This window comes from Copadichromis virginalis, linkage group LG15, assembly GCF_057382275.1.
Source record: "Copadichromis virginalis isolate Kocher_CV1m ecotype Utaka linkage group LG15, C_Virginalis_male_GT1.1, whole genome shotgun sequence".
NCBI lineage: Eukaryota > Metazoa > Chordata > Actinopteri > Cichliformes > Cichlidae > Copadichromis > Copadichromis virginalis.
In genome coordinates this window covers 40,501,670-40,527,096 of record NC_140632.1, presented here as the reverse complement: position 1 = coordinate 40,527,096, position 25,427 = coordinate 40,501,670, and the positions used below count along the sequence as shown (strand labels likewise).

General features: G+C 42.1%; 3 protein-coding genes across 3 annotated transcripts; 1 reads left to right on the top strand and 2 right to left on the bottom strand.

Moving 5' to 3' along the window:
• Positions 1 to 1,485: 1,485 nt before the first annotated feature.
• Positions 1,486 to 2,280, bottom strand: LOC146693056 (growth arrest and DNA damage-inducible protein GADD45 beta-like). Its single transcript, XM_085431176.1, has 4 exons — positions 2,266 to 2,280; positions 2,028 to 2,128; positions 1,721 to 1,934; positions 1,486 to 1,599 (listed from the first exon to the last, which is right to left on the bottom strand). Exons 2-4 carry the CDS (start codon positions 2,126 to 2,128, stop codon positions 1,486 to 1,488), a joined length of 429 nt encoding a protein of 142 aa, XP_085287302.1. The 5' UTR covers positions 2,266 to 2,280.
• A 1,755-nt stretch (positions 2,281 to 4,035) lies between these two features.
• Positions 4,036 to 6,964, bottom strand: LOC146693055 (growth arrest and DNA damage-inducible protein GADD45 gamma-like). The gene is made up of 4 exons (XM_085431175.1): positions 6,817 to 6,964; positions 4,708 to 4,809; positions 4,388 to 4,601; positions 4,036 to 4,218 (listed from the first exon to the last, which is right to left on the bottom strand). Exons 2-4 carry the CDS (start codon positions 4,800 to 4,802, stop codon positions 4,051 to 4,053), a joined length of 477 nt encoding a protein of 158 aa, XP_085287301.1. The 5' UTR covers positions 4,803 to 4,809; positions 6,817 to 6,964; the 3' UTR covers positions 4,036 to 4,050.
• A 14,190-nt stretch (positions 6,965 to 21,154) lies between these two features.
• Positions 21,155 to 22,812, top strand: LOC146693054 (growth arrest and DNA damage-inducible protein GADD45 beta-like). Its single transcript, XM_085433402.1, has 4 exons — positions 21,155 to 21,405; positions 21,606 to 21,707; positions 21,823 to 22,045; positions 22,167 to 22,812. The coding sequence occupies exons 1-4, from the start codon at positions 21,362 to 21,364 to the stop codon at positions 22,278 to 22,280; spliced, it is 483 nt and encodes a 160-aa protein (XP_085289528.1). The 5' UTR covers positions 21,155 to 21,361; the 3' UTR covers positions 22,281 to 22,812.
• The last annotated feature ends 2,615 nt before the right edge of the window (positions 22,813 to 25,427 follow it).

The window sequence follows — 25,427 nt, the reverse complement described above, 5'->3', positions numbered from 1 at the left end:
AACACACAGTGAAATAGCCTGACACGCTCCTCGACATGTGCAAAAATGATGGGGGGGGGGGTTAGAGGAAGAACATTATATATATAGTATATACACTGGGTGAATGTGCAAATCAAATCAAATCAAATCACTTTTATTGTCACATCACATGTGCAGGCACACTGGCACAGCACATGCGAGTGAAATTCTTGTGTGCGAGCCCCACAAGCAACAGAGATGTGCAAACACAACAACACAACAACACAAACGAGCAAAATACAAGAATGGCCAACCTGAAGTAGTAGTAGCAGCAAGCAGGTGAATTCTGTACATTAATATGAATAGACATCTGACTATTTTACAGGATAGACAATATAAACATATTTAAAATTAAAGGAATTGAAATGTACATTGTGCCTGCATGGGTTTAGAGTGTCTGGAAGAGTCCTGTCTCAGTCAATTATAGATGATGTGAGAGGGCGGGTGTGTGTGTTTAGGGCACGGATGGCTTGGGGATAGAAGCTCCTCTTGAGTCTCTCTGTCCTTGCCCGGAAGATGCGGAACCTTCTACCAGATTGCAGAAGTTGGAACAGTTTGTTGCCAGGATGGGACGGGTCCTTCAGTATCTGCTCTGCTCTAGTCCGGCATCTCTAGCAAGACTAGAGCTAAGCAGAAAAGCTAGCAAGACTTATCTGTTCAATCTAGCATTAACAGCTCCATTAATATTCAATTCAATTCAATTTTATTTATATAGCGCCAAATCACAACAAAAGTCGCCTCAAGGCGCACACGTACCACATGTTCACAGCATCTAGTAAAGACAGGCGTAATTATGATAATAATGAACTAAAACACAATCAGGAACTTCAGGGTGGATAAAGATAGACAGATATAATTAGTGTTGGAAAAGAAATGACACCGACCTCTCCCACAGTGGAATTGAAGAAAAGGGTATGATGCCTTCATTAACATCGGACAACAGATTTAGACATCAGACAGTAAATTACAAAAATGATGTTTAATCAACATCAACGTGATTTTTTTATACAATATTATGTGAATGAAACACTTTAGATTTATTAGTGAAAAATAAAAAGAGGGGAACGAGTGAAACTGTGTTAGCTGACCACATTCCATCATGTACGAGCAATGTAGGGAATACTGAAGCACATTCTTTCAGTTGATAAACTGCAATTTATTTTGCATGCACTGCTTAACAAAATGATTGCGTTTTAAAACGAAATCGTCCTCAACTGCTCTATTAAATCTGACACGGGTCTGGATGAACCCTCTGCCGGCTGCTGTTCGAGTTTCACGAGCAGTTCCTCGGTTTTCCACCCGTCCACTCAGGTCACATGTCTAGACATTTTCTCACACACCTCTTCGTGGCCTTCAGCTTCCCGTCCTGAACCAGATCAAACTGAACTCCCGATAAAGCAAAACCCCGTTACTCTACTTGGGCCAGTTTCCATTAATTCGAACCGCTCTGCAGCGGTCTAGTTTAGGTCAGCGGTCCTGCAGCTCAAGGTGGGGGAGACACTCGTACCTGTGGCGGCTCTCCTCGCAGAACCTGGCGACCTGCTGAAGAGCCTCGCACTGCAGAATCTGTTCAGAAGTGTTCTGCAAAACAAAGCATGGTTGAATATTTATGTTAACCAGAGTTTATCTAGAAAATAAGTCGGGATCCACACTGGCAAAGTTTGACAAATGCAGTGGAGCAGAATGAGGCGTTTGGACTTACAGTGACCAAGATGCAATGCAGGTCGCGGGATTCGCTTCTGTTGCTGGTTTCCTCTAGCAGCTGAGCGAGCCACCTCATTCCCGTCACTCGCAGGATGTCGAGGTAATTGTCGTAGCAGAAAGCCTGCAGCAGTTTGAAGTGAATCTGCAGCGCAGCGTCATCTTCATCCTCCTCATCAAGGGCCAGCACACACAGCACCGCGCCATCCGGGTATCTGCGGGTATACAGGAGAATAATAAACCCCACATAGCGTCAAAATCACTATTATTCTGACAGTACAAATGAATTGCTTTACATTAATACTTACTCATTCAGGAATTTTGCAGACTCATAAACTCCCACAGTCAGACAGTTCTGATGATGAGCTGTGACCAATACATGTTCCAAAGTCTGGCTGATGGTCTCCATCTACAGAAACACGAAGGAAAGTAAGTATAATACAGGCTCTAAACAAGGGCATAAAAGCTTATCAAAGTGCACTGTAGCCGGATTCAAAATGTAACTTGTGTCAGTGCGTAATTACGCACCAAACATGCCTATCTTACCTTTTTCTGTGTGCTGCTGGATTCCAGAGAAGAAGAAGAAGTAGTCGGAGACAAGTCGGTGGTCATTGAGCAATGACGAATCTCTGTCTCTTCAGGTCAAAACTTTCATACCTGCTCTGGGACGTCACACCTTACCACTCCCTCTGTTACTGGCCAGCTGTACCCCCCGTCCCTTTTCAAACTTCGCTCCCTGTCTCCCTCCTCTTCTTTCTGCACACAAGTTTGTTTGCTTAAATCCTTCTCGTTAAAAAATAATAATTAAACTTTGGAGAAGATGATTTTAGCATAGGGATAACCTCTCAAGATAAGGCTGTATATTAGCTTTGTTTTTTATGGATGAGCCACTGCAAGAAGAGGCACGCAAAAATATTCAAAATAATATTCTGATATCTATATTTCAAATGTATGTGCAGCGTCTCTGTTCCTGTCATGCTTCACATCACGCATGTTTGACAAACATGACTGGAAGCGCCCTCTCCCTCTTTGATCAAGTCACGTAGACCTGGAATGGACCTTTTGGAGATGTGCACAGTGAGTGGGTTTAAACGGGTTCTGCTCTTTTGTTTGGTGAATTCGAAAAGTGTTCCGGTGGACGCGTGAAGGGCTCGCAGAGATTAAGGTGAAAACAATGCAGAAAGCTGTGAGCTGTAGCTGATAGCTGGTTGAAAGTGCATTGATTGTTTCTTTAGGCTGATTCACTCAAACATTAAGGACATCATGTGTTCACTGTCCCTGCAGGGATAAGACCCCCAGAAATATCTGGGCTCTGTACTCAATCTCTGGACTGTGTATTTAGATAAGATTTATGATTTTAAATCTCTGCAGTTTCTTTCACTTGTAAGTATTTATCTTCATATTCAGTGTTTATTACATTAATACGTTAATATCAGATAAAATTACAAGATCAATTAAGTGAAGGAATCCAGTTTACACAAGATGTGGGGGCATTTTATGTTAGTTTATGTCAGTCTTTGAGTGATTTTGGGGTTTTCTGAAAACACCTCCAGGAAATGTTTCAGTTGAATCATGGCTATTGTGTTTAATGAATGAGAACATTAAACTTGATGAAGCCCCTAATAAGGTCTCGTGCGGAAAACACCTGATTGATTAAAGACTTAATCAGTGGCGCTGATAAGGTGAAGCTGTGAAATTTACTAACAGGGTCGCTGTTACAGGCATGCACCCGAAATGCGTCCACAGTCTTTTTTTTTTTGTTCAGTTTCAGTTTGCTCGTTATGAGGGGATGTGGGTTTGTCTGTCTCTGTCGGCAGAGAAAGTGTGCGATAGTTAGACAAAGGTGACAAAAAAACTTAGTGCCAATAAAAATTCCAAGATCACATGAAAACTAAAACTAAAGATTTTCTTAAAACATTTATTTTAGTTACATTTGCAAGCAGAGAATAGCCCGAAGTCTGTTTGGTTTAATTATTTTTTGTCATCTGGCCTTGAAGCATTTTGTTGTCGTGAAATTTCTGTACAGCACTGACAATGAAATGAAACAGCGAGATGATAAACTTTATTTGGCTTTAGTTTTATTTTAATTTTTGTTTTTCTCTTATTTTTCATCAAGACAGCCCCAGGACGCTTTGGCGCATCCGTTTCATTGGCAGAGATATGACTTTGTGCAGTTTTCGCTTTAAGAGGCAGTAAATCCCTCGTTTTAAAAATAATACATTGAAAGTTTGAAACTGAGGATTTCACCTTTACCCCATTTTTTTTCTCTTTGCAACTTTAGAACGTGGATTCAGAAACAACGAACACGCTGAAGAATTAAATCCTTCACTTTTATTTACAGCAACGACAACAACAACAACAACTGCGGCTTGGGTAGCGATAAGAACAAACGTAGTAACAAGAAAGGCAATGCACCGACGAGTCCCTCCGTCGGCTTTCTTCGCAGAAGCTGCTGAGGATCTGCAGGGCCTGGCGTGGAAGCGGCTTCACTGGAGGGACCTGCGAAACACAGCGAGGAAGGACGGTGAAACTCCCGGAAAACACATCACTTTGCTTCTTATTCGAAGTAGCCTATCATGAAGCCAAGTGTACAAATTACAACGATTTTAATAGAGATAATCGGCAAACATGTTAACTGCGCAGCAGCACAAATGGAAATTTGGCTTACAGTGACCAGAATGCAGTGCAGGTCCCGCGAGGCCTCGTTGCCGTTGATGTCATCCATGTTCACCAGCTCTGCCAGCCGTCTCGTGTCTGTCGAACACATGATGCTGACGTTCTTCTTGTAGCACATATCCTTTAGCTGGATTAGATTCATCTGTAACATAATGTCACCCTCTGTTTCGCTGGCAAGGACGCACAGGACGACTCTGTGCGGGTTTCTGCGGGAAACAGGACGACATTAATGTCACCATTGCCACGTTGTTCCACTATTAGATCAATTACTGCATTTGAACTATATTTAAACGTAAAAATTAAAATACTAACGCTTTCATGTATTTGTAGGACTCAATTACACCGATTCTGAGGCAGTTCTGGTGATAAGCTTCCACGAGCAGCTCCTCCAAAGCCTGACCCACCATCTTGATCCTACAGATACGCAGACGGTTAGAAATGCGCACAAACTAAGACAAAACAGCCCCAAAGTCAACAAATAACCCCAAACAATGAGAATACACCCTAACCCATGACTCAACATTAGAAACTGCTATAAAAACCCGAAACTGGGATGAAATTTGAGCAAACTTACAATGTATCGTGTAGCAGGGGTGCGTAATTACGCACCACTGAGATACAATGTAAGTTTTAATTTGGAAAATTGAGACTTACAAAATCAAGTTAGCGTAAACAAATATAGTGATTAAAGAAATCAAATCCTTTTTCAGACACCGCAGAATGTTTCACTGAACTGAAACACAAGCAAACTGTGGAAACCCCCCCGTGAAGTCTTACATCCACTGTTCGGTCATCTTGGATGTAGCAAAAGTGCAGAGATCCAAAGCAGGAGCAGAGTGTATGTCTTTAAGAGAAACTGAGCCCAGTGGATCAGGTCCTTCATTTATACTCAGGTGGGGTGGGTTGGCCCACCTGAACACAGCAGGCGGTTTGAAGGTAGACAGTTTTAAATGGTTTTAAAAATGTATTTGCAAGTCACGTGTGCGAATGCTTGGTACAAAATTCAAAAGTCCGAAACAGAAAATGTCTTCTTTAAACGGGAAGAAATGTATAATTACACTTTTTTGGACGGGAGGTTCTGACACTGTTATACAGCTATAATCATGTGTAATTACCTGACCTTACTTCGACCGAAGCAAACTTTTAGACCAGGCACCCAGCCCACGATTATTCTAATATTTATCGACAATTGGAAATTAAAAAGTAAAATAAAAACTTTAATTGAGGTCAAACAAACATGTCTGTGCGTCCCCCTTACCCCCTCGTCTCCTACAGACTTGAACTGAACTTCGTACAGCAACACCAGGTCTCGGACCCCTACCCCCACCCTGCCGGTGGTGGGGTGTAACTGGGACAGAGAACCTTGCTCTCTGCATTGTCTCTGCAGATCTCATTTCCCCCTAAATAATTTAGACACTGCCTTAATATGAAGTGTGTAGGAAATTAAACTCGAAATTGAAGATCAGCAGTTTCCGTAAATGCGTGTTGATTAGTCTTTGGAATTGTGAGATGAACATATGTATAATTCAATAAAAGAGTGTTTCATTTCTTTCTCTTTTGTTGTGCATTTGTGGACTTCCTGAGGTTTTTAAATGGGTTGGGGTTTCCTGGATTCAACTTCATGATTTACAATGATATAAATAAAACACCCCAAGAGAAAGAAAAAAAAACTGTTATGTTTAACATCATGTTTAAACATTTCCGTTAGGAGAATTAATCAAATCTTACAAGTATCAATATTTAGACTTCCAGAGAGCAATGTAAAACACTTCCGTTTTAAAATAAAACATTTTATTTGTCATATTTCTAAAAACAAAACAAAAACAAAAAAACAACTTGCAATTTTTAGAATGCACGGAAAATAAAATTTTATTGCTCTTATTTATTTTAAATTTTCTTAACAGGTTAATTGCTACTGGGGTCAGAAAGATCCTTCTACAGGTTAAATAATAATTCATACATTACATTTGTTATAGAAATTCTGTATGTATAAACATAAAAAAACAAAACAAAAGCTAAAATGAAACAAATGTTCCCCCTGACCCTGAACAGCGCAAACACCGACAGTGTACCTCAAAGCAAATATGAAACTTAATTTGTCACGGCTCTTTCAGTACCAAATTCAGCTGAACGACTGTTTTCACACTGAAACACACTCCACCCACTTATTAACGTTTCTTTTATTTTATATTTTCTGTATATAACTTGTGCATGTCCTTTTGTGTAGATACATTCCCTGTGCAGGTACCTCTTAAACGTATTTTATCTTTATTAATCTAATTGTCTTATCCGAAAAATCTGAATGCAAAAACCTAAAAGCTGCAGAGAGACGCCAAACAGTGACAATAAAGATCTATCTGTAAGACAGATAAGAAAACAGGTTGGAAAGTGCCAGACTGACTCACTGTTACAGGGATTCACCTGAGAGAACCTGTGGCAGGACTCGACTTAAGCGGTCAAAGAAGTGCAGGAGACTGATGCTGTCCAGTAGTGATGGCCCGCTTGAAGCTGGCGCTCCGGAGCGTGTGTCGAAAAAAACAACACACTGGTTCAGAAGCACTGTGTCGAGGCTTGCAAAAGTCACGTGACCAGTGACGTCCGAAGCTTCATTACGCACGTAACTGCTTCGGTACCTGATTCAAACAGATATGAACCGTTTTTCAATACAAGCTTCAGTGCTTCGGAAAGCTTCGTGGCACTGAAGCTTTCCGAAGCACTGAAGCTTGTATTGAAAAACGGTTCATTACTCGAAGCTTTTCAACACAGTCCTCTCCGGTGACATCTGGTGGTGAAAATTTTGAAGAGCAGCTTGAATCTGCAAAATAAAACGGACTGCTCAATTATCACTGCTCACTCAAGAGTGGAGTTCTCTCTGATATTGGGCCACCGTTCCGTTGCTTTGAACATGTAATTGGTTTTGTTTTCTCGATTGGGGGGCTGAAAAAAATGTAATGCGTATCTGCGTAATACATTTTGATCAATAAACTTTCCCTATTTAAACATGCACTATGGTGTGGCCTTTCTTTGCTCATAACTCCTTTATGTTGGTAAATACAATAAGTGAGCTATATATAATATACATATGATAATGCACAGCACATTATGGAGTATGCCCCTGCTGTGGAGTCCTGCCTCCATCTACTTGTCGTTTAATCACTGGACAGCTGGACAGGTTCATACAAAATATTAGATTAGGCCAATTGTCCTATACATATTTTTGACCTAGGGGTGGGATTGATTGTGAACTGGAAAGGGAAAATGCTTAGGAAGCTGAGTACGGCTGCATCGTCACTGATTTGTAGAATCATTTTGATTCGATACAGGATCCGATTCAATTTGATTGGAATCTGGAAAGTTTTGCCTCAGTCAGAAATATTACAATTCTGATCATTTAACAGTATATATCCATAATTTCGTATCTATTAAAAGAAAGCTGACACATGTGAGACTTAATTAGAGATGTAAACAGAGAGTTATGAAACCTGCAGCTGCAGAAGTCAGCGAAAAAAAAGAGGCAAACACAGCGCGGACCCGACGACACATCAAAATCTGACTCTGACGCGTCGGGTCCGCGCTCTGTGTTCACGTTTGTATGCAGAATCCGTAAACCTGCTCCCAGTTACTGTTTTAGCTGTATGGTGTTTGACGACATGTTGTGAGGTTTAACCTGAGATGCTGGTGTTTCAGGCATAATAACGTTAATTTACAAATCGACTCGGGATTTTAATGAATCAATATCACTTTATTCAATTTAGCATGGATTGTAATCAGAAAAGCGATAGTCAAAACCCATCCCTAATCAAGAACTTGCAAAGTAAAAACATGATCAATGTAAGGTAGCCCTTTTGTTATTTACATTTAAAAAGAGGATTAGTGTTACTGTGCGCTGGCTGAGTCTGTTTCTTTTCTTAGAAATAGTTTCTCCTGCCCTGGAGAAAATCCACTTGCATGGAACAGAAGAGGCTGTGGAGTGCAGGAACCACACTGCAAGCTGGTAGATATGCAGGTATCCCTGGGTCCTGCAGACTATCACCTAAAAACAATAAACAAAATGATTTTCTAAACTGTAGCAATGTAATGTACGTATAGTGTCAAATACATTGTTGTAGTCTTCATTAGCTTTAATTCACATGGAAGTGTTCCTAAAGTCATATGCTGTAATGATATTTACATTATGAAAACATGATTTTGGACATTTCAAGTTTTTCACTTCGGCAGATAAAAAGAATTGAGCAAAATCAACTCAAAATATTTCCACACGCCAGAACGTCCTCTCTTCCTCGCTGGCTCCATATCTGTCAGTGGAATGATCACCTCTTCGCTATCTGTCACCATCAACACACTCCACGAATCCCGTGGATGATTCACTTCCTTATATCCGTTTAAATCAGGTACCGAAGCAGTTACGTGCGTAATGAAGCTTCGGACGTCACTGGTCACGTGACTTTTGCCAAACGAAGCAAGCCTCGACACAGTGCTTCTGAACCAGTGTGTTGTTTTTTTCGACACACGCTCCGGAGCGCCAGCTTCAAGCGGGCCATCACTACCAGAAGGTATAAAGCAGGAAGTAAAACTACATTTCCTCCTTTTGTTTTTGCAAGACAGGTAGGTAAGGTAAGTTCTAAACAATACAAATTAACAGTTGAAATAAAGAACATGTTAACTTAACAAACTTGTAGGAATTGATTTAAACCAAGATGTTATATTATATAATCTGTAAAAGTGCAGAACATAAACAAACCTGGGATAGTAGATGTTTGCCTATTGCTGATTACATGTGAAATATGGTTAACTAAGAATATAGACAAATGGTCTTCTCACCCACTTTGTCACAGAACCATCAATGGGGCCTTGGAGCCAGACGACTCCTCTGGGTTTTGTCTCTGCCTGTAAATGTCTGATAGTTACATATGGGCGACCAGTAGTGGTTTTTGATAGGGGCGACACGGGGCGGCATCACGGGCATCGGCAAAAAAAAAAAAAATTGCTGGTACTCATGCTGCCCCGACATCAGCCAGGGCATATTGGGAATGGCAGAGGTAGGGCTGGGCCATATTATACCGTTCACGGTAATACCGGTATAATGTTAGGCAACGATAGGAAAAAGAAATATCGCGATAGAATATGAGTAAAACGCGCATGCGCAGTGCCTTTGTTTTCATACGCACATGGCCGATTGTTGAGTGAAACAAATGAACCAGAATTGGTTTGTAAAAATGGTGCAACTTCAGTGATGTGGAACTGGTTTGGTGTTTGTCTGTCAGATACATGACAAAGCACATTTTTTTGCAGAACATGCAAGCGGCCGTCGTTATTGTCGGACTAAGATGCTCTTAAATCTGGGCGTAATCTGGGTCCTAAACTCCGTATGCTTCAGGTCAAACGAACACTGCAGCATCACTGAGAGTTAAAAACTGTCTAAATTCTTTCATCTTTAATAAAACGATCAGCATTGCTGCTTTACCAGGTGTAACTATGAAGTTTAACTTCCAGGCATCCATGAAAACAAAATTTATTACATTTAACGAGTTAGAAGTTAGCAGGAAGCTAGCGGAAGCTAGCGGAAGTTAGCTCGCTAGTTTCGCTAGTTACCTAAGCATGATATAGCATGTTCTGACTGAGAGATTTCTGAAAAAAATCAAACGTACAGCTCTGCTATCACTTCCAACATAAATGAAGACAGGAAACTAAACAGCAGTGACGTTTATAGGGTTACTGAAGTTGGGCTAGCTGGTATATAATGATGTGCTACGTGATCGCTAGCAACACAGCTATGTTAGCATAATATAAACAGTGAAGCTGGAGGACGAACACTAACACTTTTCCACTTAAAAAAGTTAACGTTAAGGTTTCTGATAGTTAGAGACAAATGCAATCGCATGGCAGGATGCTGTAAACGGACCAAACTTCAGTCAGAAGAACAACTGAGATAATCCATCCACAATACGAGGTCAGTCATTAATATACTGCAACAACATGGGAATAGAGCAGCTGCCAGAGAATTCAACATTAATGAATCAATGGTACAGAAGTGGATGAAGCAAGAAGAATGAGTTTAATAAAGTTTGATTTATCTGACTGCTTTGTTTCGCTTAATGTGCCTTATAATCCCGTGCACCTTATGGTCCGAAAAATACGTACTGCACACTGCAGTTTAATGTTGCAAAGCACCTCTTTTTAACTTCAGTGGATATTATACATGGTTATGCTCAGGATATGTCAGCCCATTTCTACTGGAAATGCCTTTTGGTTAAACTTTCAGCAAGGAATTTGCATTTGCACTGTTACATTTTTATAAAGCTTTAATGTACATAAAAACCAGCTTCTTGTTTAAGTGAAAATAAATGGAAGGTTGTGTTTTTGCGCTAGTAATGTTGTGGAGTTGTATTTTGTCTCGCATCAATTATATCGTCAGTTATATCGTTATCGCAAATTTTCAAATATATATCGTGATAAATATTTTTGGCCATATCGCCCTGCTCTAGGCAGAGGCACCGATCGGTTTTCTATCGCCCATTTGCTGGGAGTAAGGGCGCCCTCTGTTTGCGAGGTGCGCCTGCTGGGACGGGGACTCAGTGCAGGCTGGTTGTCGTTGAACTCTCTGGGTGTAGCCATAGCGCAGCTTGTATACCATCCGGCTCGAAGGACCACTTGTAGAATATATATTGGAAGTGCTGGGTATACAAGTCTGGCCTAAGTCTTCGGTCAGAAAGACTGCAGCAGTCCAGGAGTTTAGTTCACCGTCTTTAATGAAGCTTCACAGAAGAACTGGTTACAGCAGGGCTTGCCAGGATAAATCCAACTATGATACAGCCAGATATGCACTTATAATCGTGGCAGATGCACTATAGGTGACTATAGGCATGGTTGTCTGGAAACAGACCCTACTATAATTAGCAGGGTCAAAGATAACTAAGCAACAATCAGAGCACATCATCTACTCAGACACAGCAATATTTTACAATGTCCACAAGGGGCCGCCGTAAGACCAGAAGTTGGCTAAATAGCACATATCTTCCCAGTTGCTAGTACTAAGGCAAGCATGTGGCAAGCTAACAACAGTTAAACTAAACGATAAACAGAAAAATCCTTTAACCGGGATATAGTCATTGGGGGAGATTCTGGCCACTGGTATTAACTTAGTGCTAATTAATTAAATAAACCTACTAACGTGGTAGCAGTGTACTGAGGCACAACTTTAGCTTAAACATACACAAACGACTATAACTATTATCATACCAGTTAACCTGTCAAAGGTAATAACACTTACAGTCTCATTAACGCACACGGAATCACATAAACTGATACGACTGCCATGCTCTGCTGCTGCTTTTCGTCTCTCACTCTCCCTCTGCCTGATGCGCACATGATCACTGATGCCCTCATTTGGGTGCGCTTGATTCTTGCCTCTAGACATCCTGAGGCCGAGTCAGCAGGGAATTTGCACAGTCATTTTGCGGAAAACTGCGGAAAACTACATTTTCCGCAAAAATGACGTCACTTCCGGTTTCGGGCAGGTCATGGTGGACATGCGATAGTTCGCGCTGATGGACGTAGAAAGTGTTACAAACAGCTGATCAGATCGGCAAAGAGTGTTTCTGGAATATTATGTTTTTGTTGCTGCAAGTGCTTTTTATGCAGTTTTTGCAAAGCTATATGTGGAAGGAAACTGTGACCGAGGACAAGCTGATGGCATAAGACATAAGAACAACTCCTCCGGTTTCATATGCAAAAAAAAATTTTTGCGCTAGCTTTTTAAAACTATTTAAAAATAGTTATGCAAAACAGAGCATGCCGCTTCGACCGGCTTTAAAGGGTTAAACATTAAATTAGGAACATTTTAACATGATTAAACAATGAAATTACCTATAAACAAGGTCAATGCGGCAATATGAATAATAATACTTAAATTTACAGAAATATACAGTTAACCGTTGGTTTAAATAATAATAATGGATTGCATTTATATAGCACTTTTTGAGACCCTCAAAGTACTTTACAATTCCACTAATCATTCACTCTCACATTCATACACTGGTGGAGGCAGCTACGGTTGTAGCCACAGCTGCCCTGGGGCAGACTGACAGAAGCCAGGCTGCCATATCGCACCATCGGCCCCTCTGGCCATCACCGGTAGGTGAAGTGTCTTGCCCAAGGACACAAGGACAGAGAGTGTCCGAGTCGGGGCTCGAACTGGTAACCTTCTGATCACAAGGCAAACTGCCAACTCTTGAGCCACGATCGTCCTAAATAACATTATTTGATGTAAAAAAAAAAAAGTTTATCAGAATCATTTTATATATTTTTCCATAGCATTACATTTGAATTTAACAGTTCAATCTTTCAAATAAGGGACAAATATTTGTGAAATTATGATACATTTGTGAATGTATTTTAACAATCTAAATATGCATATGTACAGACAGATACATTTAACAAACAAGAAAATGATGTTTTATTACATTTACAGTGATTTTATGTTATTTTACATTTGAAATGTAAAATCACAGTCTATGTAAATTTAATAATATTCTAGAAAAACAGTACAAAACCGTAAAATACTTTTATATTACAATTTTTTTTACAGTGTAGCTCGTACTGAATATCGACCCACGGAAATGCACACGATAAAAAGAAAGCATTAAACTTAAACATGTCTGGACGCATGCTCAGTCGTCCAGGTCAGGACAAGTCGATTCTGTTCATCTGGACATGGCGTTTTCGGTGGGAGAAACATTTCGTCACTCATCCAGGTGACTTCTTCAGTCTCGGCTGACTGCAGGTTTCCCCAAATGAAAACGCTACTTTGCAGATGGACAGAATCACTTCATTTGTTCCTGTAAATATTTGTTTGGTTGTGTTTTTAAAGAAAGATGGACACAAAGCCCAGTTTGGGGAGCAATCACCCTTTGTACTTTATATACATACTTAAAAAAGAAAATCTGTTAGTCCCAGAAATGAATCTGCCTTAGGAGAGGGCATCGACTCCTTTGTATCATTATTACAAATATTTTGTTTTATTTTGTTTTTCTTTTGTTTATTTGTTTTATTTTTCCACCTCTGCTTCTCCCACAAAATGCTATCTTTCTGCCCAAGCTCGACTCAGTCCTGGCCGCTCGTTATGGAAGCTATAACGGGACACTCCCGGGTTCTTTCCATGTGGAAAGCTTCTCATTTGTTCCTTATGAGGCCTATTAGCAACCATTCAACCTGTTTTAAAAACCAAAATGAGGACCTGATAAAAGAACACGTGCTTTATCATTACCAGAACCGATTAGCTTAACAAAAAAAGAGGTGAGGAGCAGGAGCATCGGACTTTAGGGCTAAAAGTACTTAGACAAAAAAGATATAATAATCCGGTTTGGAAGATGTAGAAACATTCGCTTTCTTTTGAATATAACGCAACGTAGAATACGGGGAAAAAAGTGGAAAGAGACCAGAGGAAAAAGGTATATTGTATTTTGAAGCGGAACTGTTCCTTTAAATAACTTCAAGATCCAGTTACACACGTAGACCCAATGCGTTTAAAGCTGCAATTATACATTATAATCGTCAGTACAGCTAAAATGTCCCATTCGTGTCATCAAGAATTCAACAACTGAGACATCTTCTATGCAGTTGGTTTGTGAAATTGGCTTAAATTCACCCTAATAGTGTGAACTTTTGTACAACCCCAACTTTTATCTTAGTGAGTCAGTGTGGTAACCAGTCTGCTCTAAGCCCTGCAGAAGAAGAAGAACAAAGGAGGATAGGGTCCTACAGTGCAGCACCTGGACTCTCATCACCAACATGCAGACTTCGCTAGAAGAACAGGAAGTTTGAACCCAAAACCCTCTTGCAGTAAGTCGACAGTGCTAACCATTACAACAGTCTCAGGGCAAATGCTTGGTTTTCTTAGGCCACCATATTAAAACATTTTGGTGAAACACTACCATCTAGTGGTGAGGTCTTTTTTTGGTTACATTTGGCAAATTGCAAGATCTTATTTGCTGAGAACTTCATTGAAGTTTACTTGTATTTGAACCACCCTCACGTGCCAGTGTATTTTATCACTTATATCATCAGTTGATCATACAATATTCTGTGGCTATGCTCTTGATAGAGATATTTTTTATTTTGTTTTGTTTTGTTTGGATCAGTCTGCAACAATGTCACAAAAAAGAGAGAATCCCGAAACAGGATGAAGACCAGGGTAAAGATCCATTTCAAGTCCATTTTTTTCAGCAGTTACCCAGAGCTAATGACCATGGGTAATGGTTGGCATGTAGACTAGTAGATCGATACTTAAATGTCTTTGCTTGGGACAGCCCCAACTCAGGGGAAGCAGTCTGCAGTGTAACAGCAGAGAACCCTGCTAACGTAATGGATCAAACTATTTCTTCCAGCTATTCCAGCTGTCACAGAGTGGGAAGCAGGGTAAACCCTGGACAGGTTGCTAGCACATCGTTGAGTGTGTTAGCCCTAGAGCAGCGGACCCCAACCTTTTTTGTGCCACGGACCTGTTTATGCCCGACAATATTTTCACAATAAAACTAGTACCGGTACCGAAAAAAAGATTTATTCATAACACATTTCAAAAGATCCAGGAAAACAGAGTTAACGATAAAAACAATAACAAAATAAGGCTGAAAACCGATAAAAACCCTGAAAACCATACATTTCACACCTGAGCCTCAACTCTCGCAGCCCGGTACCAAACGACTCACAGACCGGTACCGGTCCGAGGACTGGGGGTTGGGGACCGCTGTCCTAGAGGATCGTTAGGGGTTGTATTAATATGGGACAGTGTGTCCATTTTTACAAGTTGTCTTGTGTAGGGATGGGTACCGGTATCATGGCACCGGTTCTGACATAAACTGTAGTAACCAGACCGAAAAGCAGCGCACATTTCGGTGCTTTATTTTGGTGCTTTTTTTTTTTCTTGAGTTGTGATACACTTTGGATTCTAGCCAATCATTTTATGTTTCCAAGGATAGTAGGCGGGCCCAGGTACGTACGTTCTTTTAGAGCAGAGCTACAGATTAAATATGCCCAAGGCGAAGCGGTCAAAAGTCTGGCTGTACTTCACAGCAAAAGATGCAAACTCAGCAGCAACAAGTGCTTTAAGCTGATACTGTGATACTGTCAAAGGAGGTAACTCCTCGAATCTGATGAAACACCTGGTGTTTTTTTTTAAAAGCCGAGAAATGCACCGTATTTGATCCGAGCACATCTGCTGCGGGTGTGGTGCCTGTTATCGGACCGGAGTTAGCAACATCCCCCAAGAACCCAAAGAGGAGAGTCCTGGCCCCTAGCCCTGCCAGTGTAGCAGAAATGATGAGGATGATGCAGCAGCAGCAGCCGTTCTTCTCTGCGTGAGTAGCTTCATGTTGTTCATGTGTAATTTACGTTGAGTAGGCTAAATGGTAAATGGCCTGCATTTGTATAGCGCTTTTCTAGTCCCTAAGGACCCCAAAGCGCTTCACACTACATTCAGTCATCTACCCATTCACACACTGGTGATGGCAGCTACATTGTAGCCACAGCTGCCCTGGGGCGCACTGACAGAGGCGAGGCTGCCGGACACTGGCGCCACCAGTGGGCAAACACGGGGTTAGTATCTTGCCTGGCATGCAGCCAGGAGGCAGCCTGGGATCAAACCACCGACCTTCTGATTAATGGCTGACCTGCTCTGCCACCTGAGCTACAGCCAGCCATATGTTATTACATTAATGCATGTAAGGTGAACTAGCAAACACCGTCGTAGTTGCATTCGGCTGTCTTCTTGTTTGATTGAGTGATGCCATATATGCCCTATAGCTGCAGAAAAGGCTAACATTGTTATCTTTTTACAAAATAAAGACAGCTAAAACTGAGAGGTTTTAGGACAAAGTTTGTGTTTTCCATTGTTTAAGCACCGGTTCCAACCAAAAGAGGTATGTTGTATCAATGGAAAAGGCTGACTTGGTTATCATTTTGCAGAAAAAGGTTTTTATTTTTAGACGTCTCTAAGAGGTTTTTGGACAAAGTTTGTGTTCTCCATTCTTTAAGCACCGGTTCGAGCACCGTTTAAGCACCGGCGCCATTTCAAAAGTACCGGTTTGGCGCCGGTATTGGATAAAACCTAAACGATACCCATCCCTAGTCTTGTGCTCCTTAAACAAAAAACAGAAGAGATGTTTGTGTTCCTGGGACAAAATGGGGTATGTTTTCTTTTGTAGCTGATTTGCAACCATCAGTGCATGGCGTCCAGTGGCTTGGGTCACTCCATTATTCCTTCCGGGAGGTACAACAAATATTCAGTTGTTCCACTGTCATCAGCTTCATACATGTATTGTTATGTAAAATGCTTTTTTTGGTATACTTTTTTAATCCCCTGTATTAAATTACTACTACTAAAGTACTAAATTACTCTCTGCATTTGACCCATTCACTCAGTGAAGCAGTGGGCAGCCACCAATCAAGTGGCCGGAGAGCAGTGTGTAGGGACGGCACCTTGCTCAGGGGTTCCGGTTCGATTGGATTTGAAACCCAACCTTCCGATCATATGGTGAACGCTCTACCTGCTGAGCTATCCCCTCCCATATGAATGCAAACTTGACATTTTTTTGTCCAAATCTGATGGTATTACGAACACAAAAGCAGATTCAGAGTTTGAATCACCATGTAATTCCATCTTGAAAGCATCTAATTGGCAATGAATTCATCTCTCACTATGGCAATGATCCTAAACATACTACAGATGCAGTAAAAGCATACATGGATAGGAGAAAAACAAACAAACAATGGAACACTTTCAGTCATGGATTGGCCTCCCCAGAGCAAAAGCCACAATCCAAAGAATAACTTTGAATGACCTTCAAGAAGCTTGGAGATTATTCTTGCAAATATTTCATTAAGTATTTCTTGTATAAGCATTATTATTTATTTGAATTTAATGACCCCCGCGACCCTGAAAAGGATAAGCGGAAGCGAATGGATGGATGAATTTAATGACCTATTCTTTAGACTTTTTAAGGCCTATTTGGTCTTGCACCAAAATGTATTTCAGTTCTTCTGACACTGATCATAATCTGAGGCTCAGATGGCCATCACACAGTGCCACAATCCAACATCCTACAGAAAAAAAATTATATAAAAACCTTTTTTTCTCAGGAGACATATTGAGGACTTTTTCCCCCATACAGTTTGTGTGTACACCTGTGTGGATCAGTGTGCTTGTATTCAAAAGGTTTCTTTATGTAACGATCTGCTAGAGGGTGTGGGGGCCATAGCCCCGTCCTCCAGGGCATGAAGCAGGTATAGAGGAGATCCAGGCTCCAGACATCCAGAGACCCCCAGAGCACAAGAGTCCAAGGAAGACCAATGAAGGGGCAACGGTGCCACTCTCCCGGAAAGAGCTGAGGAGAGCCCCAGACGAGGGGTCACCCAGCAGTCGTGGAGCAGAAGCCAGAGGGGGCTGCAGTGATGTGCCTGCGAGCTCCACCAGCAGCCAGCTGTGCCAGAGTGACCGAGTCCCAGGCCCAGAGCCCAAGGGCACCCCACCCCCCGAAGGGGCCCGACCGAGCCACAGGCGCGAGGACCCGACAAGCAGCCACCGGGAGTGAGCCGGTGCGTACCTGAGCGCCCAGCACCGGACACCAAGAACCACCAATGCACCGACGTCTGAGGGCATCTGCCACCGGCAGGGAGAGTGGTGGGGGGAGATAGGCCTCCATACCTTGGAGGGCCTGAGATGTCCCCAGAAAGGTGGCGTCTAAGACCCGACGTGACATATAGACACGGACGAACAGGCACACACAGATACGAACATCCACCCCCCCCCCATGCACACATATGCAAATACTCAGCACTCACCCAACGTGGAGACAGACATAAATAGACACTGTACACACAATCACACTCCCCAAATGTACTCCAGATCCAGGTACCCCTGCCCCTAGAGGGGGAAAATGCACCCTAACCCAGGAGGTGTCACCCTTTTCCCCAGAGTGGAGACAAGCAGATCGCCCCCGACTCCGCATTAGCAGGGAGGCCCCACGTCCCAGACCCCAATCGGATGGCCAACTCCCTGCATGCGTGGGTGGGTGTGGTGGAGTGGGAAGAGGGAGGAAGTCAGGGATGTGGAGGGAAAGAAGGGAGGGGCAAATGGTCCTTCCCTGGGGCCAGCTCCCCTGCTGACCCTAGTAGGCACCCCCACCCTCTGGAACCCACCAAGGCAAGGGGTCCAGGCCCATCTGGACCGGGGCCCACAGCTAGCAGCACCGCCCAGCTCCACAGAATCCGGGGCAGCCCACCCGACCCCACCACAGAGAAAACCGCACCCACCCCATCCACTCATCTCCCAGACTACACAAGACAATAGACACCCAGGTTAAGTTCATTCTCCATCTCTCCTATATCTCTCTCCCACCTGCAGAGTGAACTCCCGGAGAGCAGTGAACTTCTGCAAGGATGTAAAAGCCTCCCCACCAGTTGAAGAGCCCCTTTGGATACTTTCTAATAAAGCTGGTACCCTGAATAGTACAGTGTAATTAGATCATAGGAAGGTGAGAATTTTGGATGCTTTATAGCAGATTTTGCACTTATCGTAGTATTGTATAATTACTGATGATGTACTTGAAAGAATGAAAATACTTTGCCCTTAGCACTTTATTTAACATTAAAGTTATGCTTTGCTTCATTTATTTGTTCCACTGTTTCATGGATATTTCAGTCTCATGGAGAAATATCGTCTTTAAAGTGCATACCTGTTGTAAAGTTATTGGTGAGCCCTCATACAAATCATATGTTACGGCCTTCACGGTCACCAGATCTCAACTGACGCTCAGAAAGAAATGAAACAGAAAAAGATATTTTATATCAAACCCATATTTCTATAATTTGTTAGTTACTGCTTATTTATTGAGGGAATTCTGGAGTGTAAAATCTGCATAAAACAATACACAGACTATGAAAAATTTACATTTTTAAACTAATCTTATCCATAAAATAACACATCAATGTTTGCTTAGTAAAAATTGTAGTGGGCATATTGTTTATGTGTATAAATATTTATTGTATTGCTTTCTTTCATTTTATATTGTTTTCTTCCATGAATATCTAAATATATCAATAAATATAATAATTTAATGTATTTAACTAGTATCTATTTCTGTTGGAAATTGTAAGAAAACACTATAAAATATAACAAAACCATAACACAATTATTTACACACGTAAAGTGTGAATCTTTCCACCAGGTGGCGCAGTAACATCAGAAAAATCTGTTCATACGGCAACGCCAACAGATTTTCTGCGCCTTTCAGTGGACAAGTGCTAAATCAGTTAAGTGCTTACAATGTAAGCGACAATAGACAACATTTCATTGTTTATTAAACAATCCTACATATTTGTGGATGTTCCTAATAAATGGATTTGAAACTGTTTAGCCGCGGCTGCCCTGTTACCTATGCACACAGAGTTTGCACAGATTACAGGCGGATTTTGATAAATTTCAAATAAATTGCTGCACATAGTAAAGTGAAGCCTGCAAATAGTTTCGTTTTCAATTTTATTTTCGTGGAAATTCAGATCCAGGAAGTCCCCGAAAAACAAAACAAAACATCAAAAAAAATGTTTTTCACTAAACCTCCCCTTTAGGAATTCCCAATATTTTCCAAAGACCGGGACTCGCTCTTGCTCTGCGCGTGACCCAAACGGTTGTTGCAGGGTGCTGTTCCAACATGCCTTCTCTGGGGGTTTCGCCGCTGACAGCAGATGCATTATGGAGCCGCTGGAGGGAGTCTGAGACCTGGTTTTAATGGGCAGAGAGTTCATATCAGGCTCGGTGAAGTGGACCTGATCACACACAGGGCCACCGATCAGGCGTGTGACAGCTCTGCGTGTGATGTTAAAAATGCATGTGACAGAAAAATGGAACCTGCTTTCATGAATGTGAAATATGAAGGTTATGATAACAGTTTTGAATGTTGTTGTAACACACTTCCGTTCTGCACGCTGCTGTTGCAGGCTTCAGCAGATAAACAGCTCTGATCCTATATCGAAGGATTCTTTTTATCCTGTTGGAGGTAGTGGTGCTGAGCTGAAGCTTCAGAACAACACGTGCTCTGCAGCTGCAATAGCGCCTCAAATGGTTTGCAAGAAAAAAAAAAGATAAAAAATATGTGTGATATAAAAGAGAAACATCAGTGTCATCTGAGATTCTCGTGAATTTCGCCTCGTGCTTATCAGACAGCGCCTTTTCCCATTTCTTATAACCTTGCTCTTGCACAACGCCCTTACACAATGTCCGCTCAGCGCGTGCTCGCACACGGGGCTGGTCAGCTGCTCCAGCTTCCCTTTTATAACATAATTTGAAATATATTTGAATTTCATGTGCGTCGCCGCGGGTGTGCAGGTGTATTTGGGGGGTTTGTGCACGAACACGATGCGAGAGCATTGCCACGGTGAAGCTTTCTTTTATTCGGCCAGTGGGGACGAGGGAGCGGGGGGGGGGGGGGACAGAGATCTGGAAATTCCTCCACTCATAAAGAAAAGCTGCCGGTAAACAAACCGAGAGAGAGGGACAGAGCGGCGAAAGAAGCGTAGGAAGAAAAGGAGGGAGAGAGCGGGGGATTCTCCGAAACCACCAACGTGGGATCACCAGCGTCTTCTGGCTCTCAGCAAATAGGCGCAGAGAACGGGGGATGTATTCATAGCGGCAAACCAATGAACGAACGAGAGGCTGGGCGTGGCCACGCCTACGGTCGCGAAGCAGTAATATAACAGAGAGTTTCGGCTGAGAGAGGCACAGTTTCTTTCTGCTCGCGGTCTCGCAGTAATCGGACTTGTTACTCAGTTAACGGACTCTGAAAGGACCTTTACACGATCTGGAATACCACTGTGTTTGGACGTTGTATCAGGAATTTCATAGTACAGCCGTATCCCCGCGCTGTGGATATTTCTTCTTATCCTGGATCTTGTGGATTATTTTACTGACTTCAACATGACTTTGGAAGAGGTCGTTGGATCAAACAGCACCGAAAAAAAGTAAGTTTCGGCTGTGTGTGATGCGCAATTACGCATTGGCACATTTGATCTGACATTACAGATCGCGTTCTAGTTGAGTTTATAATCCCGGCTTGTACTTTAAAGGTTGCATCTGCATGCTTATATGTAGACTTTAGAGTTGTTTGCCACAGTTTAGTCGTGTCGTTCGCACATTTCTAACCGCCTCCGCTTCTCTGCAGGATGGAGACGGTGAGTCAAGCTCTGGAGGAGCTACTGGTCGCTGCTCAGCAGCAGGATTGTCTCACGGTTGGAGTCTACGAGTCCGCCAAACTCATGAATGTGTAAGTATAAGTTTGATTTTCCTCACCTTAATTAACCACGCCAAAGCTTTTGATATGAGAAATATGTAATGACGCTGACATTAACCGGGTCTTTCACCTTCTGTCCCGCATGCAGAGACCCAGACAGCGTTGTACTGTGCATCCTCGCAACTGATGAGGAGGATGAAGACGACATAGCGCTGCAGATCCATTTCACGCTGTTGCAGGCTTTCTGCTGCGACAACGACATCAACATCCTGCGGGTGTCAGGCATGAGGCGGCTGGCTCAGCTGCTGAAGGAGGACACCGAGGACAGCAACAGCAATGAACCCCGGGATCTGCACTGCATTCTGGTCAATGTAAGTGTAAACTTGCTTTGAGCTACTCGAGAAATGATACAAGTTCATGATATTATACTCTTGTAAGTTTAAAAAAAATGTTTCCGAGAATCTAACCGTCCGTCCCCACCGTGTTTTGCAGAACCCTCAAGTGCAGCCTCTGCAGTGCCAAGCCCTGCAAGACGTCGGCAGTTTCTGTGAGGAGAGTCGATGCAGCAATCAGTGGGTGCCCTGCCTGGAGCTGCAAGATCGTTGACTGGAACCGGGCCAAGCCAAACCGAATCAGACCGCCGGGGAGCGGTGAGAAAAGAGTGAAAACAATCAAACCTGCGCAGAAGTAACGCGGTATGAGTTGTTGTGCTGTGCCGGACCGAGCCAAATCCGAGCCCGATGGGGGAGGTCTTTTTGTCCTCGTGGAGCACGTGAAACGTCGGTACTGGTAGTGGCTGTGGAAGCTGGACCAGACTGAGCAGGAAGTCTCAGTCATGGAGCTGCAGAGGGGGAAGTGAAGATGAAATACCAGGACTTGAGTGACGCAAATGGAGGTCACATGAACGAACTGAAGAGCTGCATGTAAAGCTCTCGACTATCTGCGCTGCAGGTGTGGCAGGTGTTCTGCTTACCTGTTTGCTGCACATGAACTTTTGTCATGATGTGATTTTACACACTGATGTATCTAAATACATTAAATATGAGTCTGCTTGATGTGATGGATTTGCCACAAGTGAGAAGTGAAACCACATTGTGACTTATTCTGTTTGGTCAATAAAGTTTTGATGGAAATATAATCGATTTTTGTGTGGTTCATCTAAAAGAAGTGTGTATGTATGAGTGTGGGTTTGTTTTACTACCTTAAAGGGGTCTTGTGTCATTTCTGAAGCATAGGAGGACAGTTCTGTCACAGAATCTAGAATTAATGTCTAGAAAAACTAGCATGCAGTGTTGGGTCCATCAACAAATTCTGGCCCCATAAGTTCCACAGGAAACTTATCAAGTTCTGCTTAAGGTCCTATATTTGTAGAAAGACAAATGGTTCTGGGTCCAGTTTGATTCTTATAATTTTTGTAGTCCTATCTCTCTTTCATGGTGGCCTTTTCTCTATTGGATAGTATCAGTGTGGACCTCAAATTATGATCTATTCCTGGCCCCATGAAGGGGACTCTTTAAAGGACATTCCACTAATTTCGCACAAGGTTCAGTTCTCTATTCTGAACGTGTCCTACTGGTCTAAAAAACATGCAGAGGACATCTTTGGTATCACAATCTTGTCATCAGAGAACTGATTCAACTATATTAACCTCCTAGGACCTGCGTCCATATATGTGGACATCACATTTTGGGTTATTTAGACCAAAATACTGAATTTTGCTCTACAAGGGCCTGATATCCACTTACAAGGATGTTATACTACTATTGTTCTATCGAAATTTTAAACAACTATCCTCATATGTGGCTCTCATTTTTCTTAGAAACAAAAATCAGGTAAAAAAAAAATCTGGTCATTCTTTTACATTCATTGGGTCCAAATATGCCCAAATATCAAAGAGAAATCAAAAATGCATGCCGTGGAAGAGTTCGGGTCTTAGGAGGTTAAATGAAACTCAGCACATCTGTAAAATGCTGACAGTGTTCCAGTGCAAACAGAGCAATCATTTACAAATAATCTGGATTTTACATTTAGCTGATGCAGCTCAATGGGAAAATGCTTCCTTGAAAATCTTCTTAGAAAACTGTTGCATCCACTTTTCAGACAAAAAAATGCCTTTGATGTGGAAATGTGGTGCCGTTCTGTAGTTAATCCAACTTAGGTTTTAAGTTGTTTGCATGATGCATATAAATGGTTTATCTTGTCTGTGACTCTGCAGGATAAAAATGGATGAAAACACGGAGGAGTATGTCGGTGGACATCTTCACACCATCTCGGTTTCCATGGTGATACTTGGACGGTGTGTAGGTTATTCCTGTCCTGTGGGTTTGTGGCTGCCTTGCTTGAAAAAGAAGAAGATAAGATATAGACAATAATAAGGCTTTTTGTTTGTTTTTTAAGCTTTATTAATGCTGTTCTTTGCAGCAATAACTTACATAAAGTCTGACCAGGGGAACAATGAAAAACAAAAACAATAAAAAATAAAGAAGTCACCAGTATAAAGCACCGGCAAGACGTTATAAAATGTTATACAAAAGCCAGTCTACACGAGTGGGTTTTGAAGGTTTTTTTTGAATGGAGAACTTATTGAGTTGATCTGATAGTAAGAAGAACCTTTTCCACAGCATGGGTCTAAAACAGTGAAAGTACTGACCCTCTGTGTTTTAAGCCTAGACCATGTTGCTCTATCAAATATCAGAGGTCTGGAGCAGGGTTTTATTAATGTTTGAATGCACTACACGCTGGACTCAAGGCTCTAGCTCATGGGCTAACATGATACTTCTTTGATAACATTTGTGGTTTATTTCTGACATTATTTATATTTCACGACATCAAACATGATTTTAAATAGATGTGAACAGCCTGTTACTACTTCCCTGGAGTTTTCTTGGCTTCTTTATGCATACTGAACCTTTTTCTACGAGACATTGTGTGTATGAAAAAGAACACCGAGTTCTTCCAGTTGTGTGCCTGTGTGAAACCGGAGCAGTAAACTAAAGCTGGGCCTGCAGCCAGTTCTGCCCATGATGTCACATCCTGATGTCACATCCTGCTGTTACTCCTCCCGCTTATGGATTTGATGGGGACTCCACCACTTTGCTGACGCCACAGGTTTGATTGTTTTGGCAGCGACCCGTCCCTGCTGGGGCCTGAAGGCCAGACACAGCCAGCACTCCCAATTCTTCAGGTGATTGGCAGCTCAGCTCAGACAGTGTGCGGCAAGAATTTAGTCCTGACATGATCAGCTGGTTGCTAAAGGCAGTACATACAGCATGTACAGTTATAGTGCAGTTAGCCTCTCTGCTTGCAGTTGTCTTTAGAGACATTATGTACGGCATTCTAAGAATCATGAACTGAACACTACTAATTATAGTTAAACATGCTGTATCAAAATAACTGCCAAGACAAGAGAGGCATGTGAATGAGGTTGCAAAAAGGGAAAACTTGCTTCTAAAAAGGCTTTGTTTCGTCTGTGCTATGCTAGCTTAGTTATTGCCTCTGTCCTGCTAGTTTACAGTCAGCTTGTCTGACTGGAAGCCAAGTTGCATTGGGCAAAACACACGAGGCATATAAGTGCTTTCAGATTTACACAGTGTTTTGCTCACACTGTCATGGAGTGGCTGTGACGAAGCTTTTTCACACCTCGTCTCTGATGGTGTCATTTCTGATCCTTGTTTCAATCTGAGCCGTGCAATGTCAAGTATCAAGTTTTAGTTTCTCTTGACGTTAAGCATCTGCTCTGTGCTGTCCAGCTTT

What these genes read in the sequence shown, in the direction of transcription:
- LOC146693056 (XM_085431176.1), bottom strand. Translation starts at nt 2,128, where the DNA reads ATGGAGACCATCAGCCAGACTTTGGAACATGTATTGGTCACAGCTCAT. An exon ending in TCTGCAAAATTCCTGAATGA is followed by an intron (nt 1,935 to 2,027) that starts GTAAGTATTAAT and finishes GTATACCCGCAG; the next exon opens with ATACCCGGATGGCGCGGTGC. An exon ending in TGCATTGCATCTTGGTCACT is followed by an intron (nt 1,600 to 1,720) that starts GTAAGTCCAAAC and finishes TTTGTTTTGCAG; the next exon opens with AACACTTCTGAACAGATTCT.
- LOC146693055 (XM_085431175.1), bottom strand. Translation starts at nt 4,802, where the DNA reads ATGGTGGGTCAGGCTTTGGAGGAGCTGCTCGTGGAAGCTTATCACCAG. An exon ending in TCCTACAAATACATGAAAGC is followed by an intron (nt 4,602 to 4,707) that starts GTTAGTATTTTA and finishes TGTTTCCCGCAG; the next exon opens with AAACCCGCACAGAGTCGTCC. An exon ending in TGCACTGCATTCTGGTCACT is followed by an intron (nt 4,219 to 4,387) that starts GTAAGCCAAATT and finishes TGTGTTTCGCAG; the next exon opens with GTCCCTCCAGTGAAGCCGCT.
- LOC146693054 (XM_085433402.1), top strand. Translation starts at nt 21,362, where the DNA reads ATGACTTTGGAAGAGGTCGTTGGATCAAACAGCACCGAAAAAAA. An exon ending in TCAAACAGCACCGAAAAAAA is followed by an intron (nt 21,406 to 21,605) that starts GTAAGTTTCGGC and finishes GCTTCTCTGCAG; the next exon opens with GATGGAGACGGTGAGTCAAG. An exon ending in TGCACTGCATTCTGGTCAAT is followed by an intron (nt 22,046 to 22,166) that starts GTAAGTGTAAAC and finishes CGTGTTTTGCAG; the next exon opens with AACCCTCAAGTGCAGCCTCT.